Source organism: Manduca sexta, chromosome 28, assembly GCF_014839805.1.
Source record: "Manduca sexta isolate Smith_Timp_Sample1 chromosome 28, JHU_Msex_v1.0, whole genome shotgun sequence".
In the NCBI taxonomy this organism is placed as follows: domain Eukaryota; kingdom Metazoa; phylum Arthropoda; class Insecta; order Lepidoptera; family Sphingidae; genus Manduca; species Manduca sexta.
In genome coordinates, this window is record NC_051142.1 from 3234655 (window position 1) to 3248660 (window position 14006).

The 14006-nt window shown below is 34.4% G+C and overlaps 1 protein-coding gene across 1 annotated transcript in view; it reads right to left on the reverse strand.

Moving 5' to 3' along the window:
- LOC115443311 overlaps positions 1-8405 on the reverse strand; it is a 64287-nt gene extending 55882 nt beyond the window's left edge. The window contains exon 1 of the mRNA XM_030168667.2: positions 8054-8405. Coding sequence (XP_030024527.1) covers positions 8054-8108 — 55 coding nt within the window. The 5' untranslated portion in view covers positions 8109-8405. The remainder of the gene's footprint in view (positions 1-8053) is intronic.
- Between the last annotated feature and the right edge of the window lie 5601 nt (positions 8406-14006).

The following is a 14006-nucleotide window of genomic DNA, read 5'->3' on the forward strand; positions in this document are numbered from 1 at the left end:
GGACCGTTTATGTCGCAGGAAAAAATTTCAAAACCTATATATATGATATATTTTAAGACAAGATCACAAACATATTATTTATGTGCGGTTCGTGCAATAAATGAGTTAAGTCCATAATAGAGTTCAGTTTGAACTTATGTATGTACTTAACACCTTACCTACAAGTTTGCACAGAACCCTCGGTGCGCTCAACTCTCACTTGACTGTTTTCTTTACGGATTTATAATAGTCCAGTAAAAAATATGATATATTAATAGAGAGGATGCAAGTTCAATTATACAAACCAAGCGAAGGAAACCTTCAAGTAAGTCCCATAGTAATAAGAAAATCCAATATAGCCAGTAATGCGTCCCATAACTTAATAATGCTCTGACTAATTGGTAGTAATTTATTTTATATTACAAGAAAATCATTTATATAACGTATACGCGACGGCACGTTAGTTTTTATGTAACCAGGTGTATAACAATGTACTTTATGCCTGTTTATTGCACAAACCTTGCAAATAATTATCATTTTCTGCATTCTTTAAAAAACGTACAGCATTGTAGAAAATATTATGACACAGGTTATATTTGAATTTACATGAACATAAAGATTCACTTTGAGTCGTAAAGAGCCAAGCAGCATTATTTAGCAGCAGGATTTAACCTTCATAACTTATTATTCTAACAAATACCGCCATTTTGTTAGCATTGCCAATGAATGGAACGTTTCCTAGGAAACATACATTTCTTGTAAAGACGATCAAAATAACTTATTGAACAACTTTAAAATAATTAAGAACATTTAACAAATTCAGAATATTTGACCTCTTAATTCTTTGAAGAAGATTGTAATTGCAAAGTTTAATAGTTAAAGATATAAAAATATATTATTTGATACCGGCGAGGAAACGAGAGAGACCTAGTCGATCATTACAAAAAAAAACTTGACCGTCTAAGCCGTTAATAATATTCTAATCATGCATACAAAATCTTCCTTTCCGTTTTATTCCGACAATAATATGGATTGCCTTTATAATACAACTTTGATCACGCACAAATTTGACCGAGTATCCGTTTATGTGGCATATTCACGCGATAAACCGTTTTTAATAGCGGAGGTAAGAAAGTATTTCATATGATAATACCGACAATGTGCCAAATTTTGTAAAGAGAATTTGAAAATTCTCGCCTCCCGTTTCGATAAATGATACATTTTTTTGACCAATCGCGTTAAAGGACTAATTTTTGTTTTGATTGGTGTATTTTTAGGATCGGAGCAAAGATTAAAATTGGGATTGTTTACTGAAATCCGCCGTTAATAGCATTGGTATTGTCCACCAATTTCTACACGTAATAATAAACAGACTTGTCTGTATTCTTCCACTACTAGACATAACTGTCTCAATGCACGCCACTGTAATCAATTTCTTTACATTCTAGTATTTTAAACCAAACTATTCATCCAAATATGTTCCAGCATCATTAGTATATTTATCATGGTATAACTCTTGAAACAACTCATTTTCAATAACACAAACTGATCTAACTATAAATTTTCGACCTAAATTAGACTCGTCAGACAAACGACCCTGACGAATTATGGAGAACACTTTCATATCTCATGCATTAGGTGAAAGTGTTTTGAGTTATAGTCGAACCATTAACCTACTATTTGGAACACATAAGTCTTTTACTAAGCTACTGGCATGGTTAACGTTAACTGTCATTGTTCACTTACTATTGGAAGTTTTTCATGAAATCCTCGTCTTAGTTCTATATTTAAAAAGTATTGGACTATGATCGAAGCAAATATCTATAATACCTATTAAATTTGGGCCAAATGTGATTGTGTTCTACGACATATTATGAAAGAATACAGAATACACTAAACAAAATTATAATAATATGTAAATAAGACGAATTCAAAATATAAATAAAATTAGGTAACTTTATTGTTACCTAATTTTACGAAGATCGTCCTTAACATACGACATTGACATTGGAAGATGAACAAATTCAAGATCATCGGACCGTGGAAGCATCCAAATTAAGTAACAGATCAAATCATAATAATATCCTCTTTCCCGTTACTTAATTTCGACTCAAAGTGACATATGTTGCTGAAAGAATTTGGAGTAGGCATGAAGTATATTTTCGGTAATACTTGCTAACCTTCTGCTTCCTTTCGTGCTACTACATATGGGAGGTACTTAATGTAGACATTAAATGGCAATATCGCAACATGTATTTAATATGGATAGGTAATTGCTACAATTAGTTATGTCCAAGTCTATAGTCTGATCTCAATCAATCATATTTTTACCGTACACAATCAGTTGATGTTCCTTATGATCAATAACTTGTGGCTCAAGGAAAAATTTATGAAGTTAAATTAATAGATGAAGATGAATTTCGTTCAACAAATTGATGCGACTTATTTATTACAGGTTTCGAAGTTTTATGTACCTATGAAATTAAAGCAAATTTGAATAAGTTTGTGTACAATGAAAGTAATTATGATGTAATAAATCTAACAGAAGTGTTTCTTTACAGTTCCAATTAGGTGATGAGAAACTCAGTAACAATGTAACGAACGACAGACGAAAGGTGTAACCTCACTTATAGTTAATTATCTTAAGACAGGCATAATTCTAGTAACCATCTCTATTTTACGTTATAAATGGAGATACATCTCTCAATCAAAAATATTTGGATCAATGAACACTGCTTGACTTTAATGTTAGTATAGTCAACAGGGTGTCCAGAGAATAGATGCAGCTGGCACAAGTTTTTTTTAAGGTGCACGGCAAAGTTCCCTTACTGCACCTGATGATAAGAGGAGTGGTCTAATAGAATGTCGATTGACGAAAGATGATTGACCCTCCGCACCGACACTATTAGGCCAGCTTGTTGAAACTGGATGAACAGACTAATCCCGGAACGCGACACACTTACGTGGGCAGGTTTCAACACCCTGTGTACGGTGGTCGCTATCTGGGCGGATATAAAATATATCCTACCAACAGCAAGTTAGTCCAATCCGAATGACTGAAGATCACAAAGTATTACATTTCGTATCCGCAGTGAGCAAGTGTGCCATCAAACGGTTGTCCCCCGGCCTCTGCGTATCCGAGACCATTCTCACGGGAGCAAGCCCGGTTCACAAACCAACTTACTCATTTCTTAGAATACTTTAGATCTCATTATGGCGTACTTAAACTGTGACCTAGTCAGAAGTAATTCTATGAGAGATATCACTAATGTGCAAATGCCTTTGCAGAGAAATACATGCGATATACCAATACAGTAGTATTGTTGATTGTTATAGATTGGATTTTTTGCATGTTCGCTGATTTAACCTACCGACAATGTTATTTTGTAATTTTATTGACTTGGTCAATCATTTTGTTTATTGTAAGTATTTACATATTTCAAGTGCGTTTAACTGGTTATGTCTTTAAATAAAATCATTTCTTCATAATGCTAATAAAGAGCCTTAACATTCTTGAAACTAATATTACTCGCAATATTACCAAAGAGAACATAACTCACATAACTTATAGGAAACCATAAATAAATTTTACGTAAAGTCTACAAATATTCTTAATAATTAACGTTCCTAAAACTAATTACCATACTGCGGCCAAGTCTGTGGCAAGTTTGATGGAATTTCCTGTAACAATTGATTTTTCTAGAATTTTCCAAAGTCAACAACACGTTGACCTTCTGATTCTATGACGATCGTTACAAATCATAGTTTCCAATTGACCCCACGAATAAAGGTGTCAATTGGACCGAAAACTGTCAAACGTCAAAACAGCAAACGAGATGAGGTCGGCACGTAATTGTCTAAATTGCACGAATATACGGACAAGTTATCAATTTAAGATCAACCACTGTTAGTTGCTTTGTTGTCTGTTCCAGTTTCGTTGGAAGAGCGTTTACCTCTACTTCCTGGATGATATAGGCTTACACTATAGAATCATGATAGCTCCAAAATCGGCAAAACCGGCTTTAAATAATTCCATTTTGTTTTTATATCGGAAGCAGTGTTAGTTTCTGGTATAGCTTAAAAAAAATCTACAAACAGTTTACACATTGTAAAATGAGCATGCATTATTTTTGTAAAAACCAGACCTCGTTAGTTACCTAAGGTACGTAAGGGACAGGAAATCTAATAAAAAAAAAAAAAAAATTGTGCACCTTCCTTCTCTCAACAGTCAGTAAATGATGCCGGCATGCAAAAAAAAATTGGAATCTAAACGCTTCCACTTACGCAAGCAACTGTTGAAAATGAATATTATAATGTTGAGTAGGACATAAAAGAGGCGGTACATTTGTCCGGGACATGACGTCAAAATGTAAGAGTGGCTCAAAAATATATATTGTACTACTTCAAATTTTATGTCGCGGCAGTCGTGTTACTTATTCTCCGTCTCTGGTAAACTGTAGGACGAGGACAGTGAGGTAGCGAACCGCATGCTACAAATTACAATAAGACGTTATTTTACAATGGACATTACATTACTGCGTTTCGAGTCGCGAGCGAGAGGGAAATATTTTGAGGGTTATCATTACAAAATACTGTAAGATACGCATTGAAGCGCCGAGCCTCACTACGCCTCGCCTCATTTGAAGTAGGACGTTGTACCGGCTCAATGCTAAAAAGAGGCTACTCTTACAAACTCTTTTTTATGTCATGTCCTACCCAACTCTAGAATATTACCTATGTTTGTTCGGAAGTTTTGGAGCACACTATCTAGCGACCTTGGCCACGGAAATTACATCATAAGATGGATTAGCTTGTCAGACAAATGGCGGATTAAAAAAGGTAATTTTCTTTTCTATTTCCACTCTTATTAGTTTTGGCTTTCAACACCAATTACTGATAACTACTGCATTATGAAAATAGATTTATAATTCATATTTTCGAATATATGCATTCTAGAAATATGGTTAACGTGTCGTTTTGCTGGGGGGAACACTTTTTGTCTTACTTCATATTTCTTTTACTTGGCGTTATCTCGTTCTTGTGCAAGGGTCTATATATTCTTTCTCTTTACCCATGTGCTCAAGAAGGAGCATAATGTTAATATTTTTAAAAAAAATCATAATAATTATTATATTATGCACAGATTATCTTACCAGATATATGTGCATATTAAATGGATTTAAGTACTAACAAATTTACATATAATACATGGATTATGAGTATATAAACCTAACGCATGGTTTCAACGTGCTTAGGGTAATAAATAAGGAAAATCTTCGTATGACAACACGCACGCGGTTTAACTTTCTGCAACCGATAAGCTATTAATAACAATATTAAACTATACATATATGAAGTACTTAGGTATTGTATAAAATAACTAGCTTTTGCTCGCGACTTCCCGCGTGAAGGAGGTTTCCGGAATAAAAAAACCTGCAATACATTTTCCAGAGATAGAAAGTAGCCTATAACCTTCCCAAGGTCTAAACTATCTCCACATCAAATTTCATAAAATCTGTTCACTAGATTTAGAGAAAATCGATAAGATACAGACAGACAGAACAGGTGACTTTGTTTTATAATATGTATAGATTGCTGTAGATACCAGCTACATTTAATACTAATAGGGCGTAAGAAAATTCATATATTTCGCAACTAACGGCCATCGCTTCCTTCCTAATAGACCAATCATAATAAGTAATTTGTAAGCGAATCAAAAATACTTTATTGTGATTGGCCTATTTCCGAAATCGATCCGAAGATTGAGATTGGAATCGTTTAGCTATTTAATGCAAATAGATCCATGGCTAATTTTATTTGCTTATAATTTTAAGGACCAATCTATCGACGAGTAACAGCTGTTTTGACTTTAAAGTGACAAGTGCTCAATGAAGCATCTTAGCAAGTGCCTGAGAACCTCTTCAAGCATGGAAGGGACTTACACGTAAGTACTGGTTATTAATAATTATAATCGTACACTTTAATGGTGAAGGAAGACATCTTGAGCAAACCACGCACACACTTGAGATATATTTATAAGAAATTAGCAAATGTATGCAGTATGCCAACCCACACTAGGCCAGCATGGTGGATTAAAGCCTTAAACCCTCTCAGTAGTGGAGGAAGTCCGTGCTTAGCAATGCACAATATAGCGCTGGTATCATTAAAATTACGAATTTATACCTGTGATTTTACTTTTCTGACAGTTAGATTTATCATCTTTATGGAAATATTTCTTTTTTGTCATTGTTAACTTCGTGGAAAATGATTGGCAAGCGAAGACAGCCTCAAAAACCTTTTAAAACAGGCTGTTATATTTATTGCATGGTAGACGTTAAGATACTAGCGCTAGATACGGCCTGAGATCTATAAATAGACACAACATCGACCTTATGTAAGTTCCAGTTGTAAAATAGTTATAAACCATTAGTTTTACAGAACTAGAAGTTCTTATAAGAAAGTCCGATAATGCATTACAGATATTGCAGAAAAAAGAAATCATTACAAGTGTTTAAAAAAAAATGCTGTCTTTTTTTTTAAAAAAACCGCGTGAGTTTTCAAACTTTTGTAATCCTAATTTGTACGTAACGAAGTTTATCGATATTTCTTCATATAACTCTTCCATATTAGGTAAATTTAATGGGTTCTTAGTGACAACTTTTGAATTTAACTAGACTAGCAAATATTTAATTTTAACTTAAACATGAGTGTAGGTGGGCATTATTATGAAACAATCCACATTTACTTACGAGCATTTGGAGCCGTTAACAAAACCGGTCGCTGAGGCCGGTTCCTTCATTTCTAACTTTTTAATATTACATCAGAGCAAGGCGATGTCGCCGACGGGCACCGGGTTTTCTTCGCGTTGATAGCTCAAGTGTTATAACTATACGTTTATGCTAATAGTACTCTGGTACTATTTGATGGTATGTTTAGGAAAGGATTATTCCTAAAAGGATTATATTCGTCGGACGAGGTCACTAGTCTTTTGTGAGTATAAAATATTTTTATCTAATTGAACTCTAATGTTTTATAGAGTTGGATGTGAGTTTCCATAGAAGGCGTTAACGAACATCAGTGTATGAAAAAGGATATTCTTCCTTAAATATTTTCAGCGTCTGTAAATGGGATATAGAAATGAGGAAGACGTGTTTTGCGTGTATATGGTATAAACACGACTACTAACTAACTATAAATTTGGATACGGTCGAAACTTTTGTAGAATTATTTTCTTAAATAGTTTTGTGTGGTCATATTATCGCTCCTTCGCTTTCGGAAGGTGATACTGAAATTAAAAAATAAATATTTGCGTGAAACTACTCTGCAATGGCCAGCGAGGTTCAATTCCAGATACAAAAATCCCGCCATTATTCTAACTACAAAGCACACAAACTTCTTATCACAATGGTGCGAAGAAGTTACTTTACACATTTTTTTTTATTCCCCTATAATTTTTTCGGCTAACATGGAAGAACCAAACAAGGACAAACGTTGTAAAATCACATCATCTTCTATTTCAGTATCTCAATAATAATATGATGATCTGGTTTTAGCGAAACAGTTGTAGACCTTATAATTGTACCTTAACAGACCCTTTCATGTTCCTGCATATGGCAAAATATTGTAGATATTGACTTCCTTAAATAAATATTAATATAGTATTAAGGTATTACTAGGTTCATATACCCTAAAACATGTTTGTGAACCTATGATAAGCGTGGATTAAAAAAAATCATCTTCTGTTATGACGTATGTTGTGATGGTTGAATAACACATGAGAGGACGCGAATAGTCAGTTTTTGTTTGAGCACTTTTTATGTACCTAATATTTATAGCGAATAAGGTTTTTATATTATCCACAGATATTCATAGGTATGAGAATCTTCTGGATTATTTTTTTTTTATTTATACATTAATAATATTTGTTTTATTTATGATAACTTTAATAAAATTCGCGCATTATCAAATCAAATATTATAATGTAATTCCACGTAAATTACAACATAAGTTAGAATATTTTGCGCCAATAAATATTTTATTTATTTGTTAATAAGTAAAGTAGTTTTGTACTCACCCAAAGGGATTATGTTTAATACTAGAATAGAAATCACAAAGCACCCTTTCCACATTTTTCAATTAGTACCAAACCGCACACCTGATGCATAAAACACACAACCGTTGCATTTTAAAACAAATGTAATACAAGTTAGCAACACAGCACAGCTTTTGGCACGATACACGTGGACAACTGTTGTATTTTATACAAAGTAAAAATAACAGTTAAAAAACAAGTCGGGTATAAACTGTATCGACACTATTCACGTTCGAATTTCGAGTTCTGCACATTTTTGGCGCGAACGACACGACCACACGCTTCGACACGGCAAAGCGGACTTGGCTGGCTTGAACGCTTGCCTGACGACTCGCTCGTGTCGCGCACGCCGCCCGCCGTCGGCGCTAGGCGATGATTCGTACCGTTCCGCCTTCTGAAACATTCGCTCGTCAGTCCATCTCCATTTAGCATTTTATGTTCAATATTCACTGCCACCACATCACCAGTTAACCACATTGTATATTCGTACCTATTATTTTACACTATTATTATGACCTTTACTTAACTGAGGATTCCAATGTTTAGTTATGCCATACATAGCCAAAACCACTTCTCTGAAAATTCAAGTAATTCAAGAGGAAGAACCAAAGGAAATCCCGGGATTTTGACGGACACGTTAAAAGTTTTTCTCTCGTTACTGTTATTCTATTTTTAGACAACCAGATTTTTTATGTTGATTTTGTTTAATAAATGCTAAGATGAACGTCATTGAATAAATGTTTATAATTTACTATATTGGTATTTTGATTATCAGTCCTAAACGGCACCAATGGGTAGGTTAAAGCATTATTAGTGCAGTAGTATTGGTTGGGGGTTCCAAGAGGGCAGATTAAGACAAAAATAATTAAAATAGAAAAAAAACGTATAGATGCGGTGATCGATAAATATTATTAATTTCATATTTTTTTCTTAAACACAATGCATTATTCTAGCCATTCTTGTATTTACATACAGCAGATGTTTTTAAATGAAAATTAAAAATAATTCGTTTTTGTAAAGTGTCCAAAAGTGCCCCCATCTCGTTCGTATAATAAATCAGTTACTGTTATTGATTTAAAAAATATATATTATAAAACAAAGTCCCTGGCCGCATCTATCTGTCTGCATAATAATATCAGCCCTGTATTATATACTTGCCCACTGCTGAGCACGGGCCTCCTCTACTACTGAGAGGGATTAGGCCTTAGTCCACCACGCTGGCCTAGTGCGGATAGGTAGACTTCACACACCTTTGAAATTCCTACAGAGAACTTCTCAGATGTGCAGGTTTCCTTACAACGTTTTCCTTCACCGTTAAAGCGAACGATAAATTCACAAAGAATACACACATGATTTTAGAAAAGTCAGAGGTGTGCCCTTGGGATTTGAACCTGCGGACATTCGTCTCGGCAGTCCGTTCCACACCCAACTAGGCTATCGCCGCTTTTTATTCTGTCTGCATGAATGCGTTAATTTAAAAAAACTACCTAACGGAATAAGATGTTTGGTATGGAGATAGTTTGAGATCCTAGGACAAAGATAGGCTCCCGGGAAAATATATAGCGTGAATTTTATAACGGAAAACTTTAACACGCGGGCGGAGCTGCGAGCAAAAGTTAGTTTATGATAAACCTGTGTGGCGTACATCCACGCATTTGAATTACGCGCCATAGTCTACGCAGCGCGCACATTGGTGCTCGGCGTAGGCTCGAGTTCACGTGCGTCCTGCGAACCCCAGTGCCTCATTACCGCACTTTTCCGCAATGGCCTCCGTACAACAAACATTGTTATTTATTAAGCGTCTATTGAATTTGTATTATCATGTAATTAAGTAGTTATTAACATTCTGAGATAACAAGGAAAGTACTTATATATATATATATGGATTTAACTGGACTAACCGCATTATTTCAACTGAAATCCTCCACTTACTTATACAAGATAAAACGCAAAATAAATATTGTACTTAATCTAAACAGAGATAGGCCCAGGATAACTAAATCAAATGTCACATTACATGATAAAAAGACAGTGTGTATTTTTAGCCTGCGGACGAATGTAGATGGCCTGTTACATAAAAGTAATATTGCTAATAAGCTTTGGAACCATTTATTGCATCACTGCACTCTGTTATTTCCCTAGTAAAACATCCGGGCAGACTAATTTGTAAATACTTAACTGAAATATTGATAGTAAAGTGGTCAACAACAAACAGTGAAAGTATTGTGTACTCAATTGATATAATAATGTCATGAAGAAACTAGATTATAAAATGTAGCCTATTTTATAAGACACAGTAAAGTATAAATTAGGGCCTCGGCGCAGCAGTCGCTCAATTTACCATCTCCCCGGGCGGTCGAATGCTGGATTCAAAGACCCACGAAGCTCAAGAATGTAATCCATATTGTGGTCTATGGTAAAACCGGTGATTCCAGCATCATCGTCCAGTAATATTCCACGAGAAAAAGGCTTCCAACTGTCGACGGCTTTAGTACGCATAGATAGTAGTAGGTATATGACGTCAACGCCATCTATTAAAAAAACATGAAAATTTCAAATACTTTACACGGGAGCAAATTACCAAGTAAAATGTCATCCAAACCGGTTGTTTTTGCGTTTCAATGTAAAAAAAAAATTCTAACGATATATTTTCACAAATATTCACATTTATAATATTAGTCAGTATAAGTACCTAAGAATAGAAAGTAAGAGTAAAACGTTAGATTAGTAAGAAAGAATTAAAGAATTCGGAAGTTCCTTACAAAATTATAACCGCAATTACCTTATTATATGTGAGCGATAATATCAAAGTTGTAACCGTAAGCATTTTTAACTATTGTCAGTATAATTTTTATATTATGTCATACCTTCACTTGCTCCGTAGTGCTCTCAGCGCTCTCATCCAATGAAACTCGAATTAAGGGATTATTGTAATATACGTACGACAGTTTTCAAGTCCGTTTTGATTTTTTTGCATCGACTACAGTACATGCTCAACGAAACGAATCATTTATCATCGCTATACACCGTACTCGTGATATTATAAATAAAAAGAAAAAGACAATAAGCACCTATTTACAACATATTCAATGTCCAAACCACAATAATTAGGTGGCCGTGTGAGCATACTCTGTGTTAATATGATAACTAAAATACAGCAGTTATAAAAATATTGTATAGCATTGATTTATCAATCGTATTTGTCAAACAATCAAACAAATTGAAAAAAAATTCACACCGGCGCGGCGCAGCGTGGCGCAGTCGCACAAATCATTTATTTTGTGACACACTCACCGATCATCTACACTCTAAGGTTTTACCTAGCAGTCTCACAACATTTAAAGTAAGCTTTGAGCCTATAAAAGAAGGAAAAATTTTAAAAGCCCGAAATTTAAAAAAAAAATATACTAAACGAACTAAAGCAAAACGAACAGCGCCACCTTTATTAATCTTAAGCTCTTTCACGTTTATACCAAGCGATCTATAGATGGCGCCACAATCGAATTAAATCGCGCTCAGGTTTTTACTTTTTACACACGGCGCCAATCATACCAAAGCGTACCTCAAATCTCAAAGAAGTTGAATAGGTTCTTCCATAGATATTAACAAAAAATAACTGACTTGTTTTTACATGATAATTCCCAACCTTTTTATTGTATACTTTGCGAGACATATTATTTTTGCATTTTATGTTTTTGATGGGATAAGTATTTATTTTTACAATTATATTTATTCGAACAGCGATTTAAAAGCAATTTCTTGTACAATACCTCGCTACTAAAAAGAAGTAAAATAAAAAGCAAACGTCAGCAGTTTTATTTAAAAAAAAAGCATTTTATAAATACAGAACTGTTAATTTCACGCTGTCGTCTATATACGTTGTCTATGCCAAGGTAATTACCTGGAAATACGTTAGTCCTTGTTTGTTTTAGAATCTTGGAAAACCCGTATCATTCATATCGTCAACTACAATTTTAAGTATTTTCAATAGCCAAATATATGCTTGAAAATTAAGATTAAAATGAAAACTTTTTGGGATTATCCAAGCAAAGGCTATTTTAGGGATTTTTTGACTCAGCGTTCAGGGTAAATATTTGTGGGAATTGGTAACTCTGACTACCGGCCAATCAGTGTTAATTTGTCTCTGGCCTGAGTGGCGTTGTTATCGCCCGCGCGTCCTGACGCGATATTGGCGGGATAGATATCGACAGATATTATTATTAGTTAAATAATTGTTTGTTATGTAACAAAATGGCGTCAAATACTTTTGAACGCTTCGATTTAGAATCGTCACAAGAATGGAAACCTTATATTGCACGATTTCGGCAATATATGATATCACAGAAGTGCGATCAAACTCTATATACAGCGCACCTTATTACCGCGGTCAGTAATCGTGTATATAAACTCATGTGTACTCTTTGCCATCCAAACAAACCAGAAAATACAGAATTTGAAGCACTTGTTGAGATAGTTGCAAATCATTTTGGACCAAAAGGTTCTGTAGTTGCTGCAAGATATGAATTTCGTAAAAGAGAACAAAGGCTTGATGAAAACATCACAGGTTTTATATACCAGCTACAGCTTCTGGCACAAAGATGTGAATTCGATGATAAACTTGAAGAAAACTTGAGAGACCAGCTAGCTGCAGGAGTCGCCAGTGATGCTATCCGTCAAAGTTTATTCATGGAAAAGAATTTGAATTTCACACGCGCTAAAGAAATCGCATTGAATATGGAAGCTGCAGCGAATACTTGTAAGATAGGAAAGGAAAATACTATAGACAATAAAGCCAAAATAAACACTAGCAGCACAAAATCGGCAAGAAGGAGCAGTTCGCGTTGCTGGAGATGTGGACGTATACATGATGAAGAACCCGACGACTGTCCTTATTTACAGTTTAAGTGTAATATTTGCACAGAAAAAGGTCATTTAGCAAAAATGTGTCCACAATCTGCATCGAAATTGACCCCATATAATACACGAAAACGGGAAGGCTATGTGAAAAAAAGATATCACACTAGATTTAGTAATTATTTTGGTTCCGATTCTGATTCTGGTTCTGAACAATCCGAAGTTCAGGTAATAGTTAGAAAAAAGAATAAAAAACGACAACTCAGATATGTCAAAAAATAACAAAAATGTTTACTGAATTATTTACCTACCTGTTCACTTTTAATGTTACAACTTATAAGTAAATATTATGAATACGTAGATACTACCTGTCTATAATGTCACAATAAAATATTTTTTTCACGTTTCAAGTTTTTATAAATAGCCTATATATAGCAGGAAGCGACGCTCCATAGCGGCAAGCCGCGGAACCAGCGAATGCGAGTCTAAATAAACAATTTAGACGGAACATAAGACGACTAAATGTTTCATTATTTTGTTTTTTTACGTAAACGTGTAATTATATATTGTAATTGTATCTAGCTATTAAGATATCGATCGAGAAAGGATAACATTTCATTCGCTCATGAAGTTTGTGAATCACTGAATGATGTCATAATTCATAACTCATAAGTAACTAATTTGAATACAAAAACTAGTGTTGCCACCAATAATCTACTATTTACAGTGTTCAGTCAATATAGTCCGCCCAAGTATTTCTATGAACTAAATAGCAATATTAGCCATTCGACACAAAGTACTTTTATTATTTTAGCATTTTTAATAAACTGTAATTAAATAATTATTTTTACGAAAAAAAAAAACAGCAACGACGATTCAGTTAGCACGACAGCATCAAAACTTGTTGGTCAGCTGTTCAATTCATTTACTATAGTGTTGTTAAAATACATATGAATCCATCAAGAAATCCACCAGCTCGCAGATGTTTCCTGTCTTCTGAGATATTTAGACATAATCCTGAGTGTATTCTATCCGCCCACCCGCCGTAAATGGCGGCAAAATCGTCAAGTTGGCAATGTAA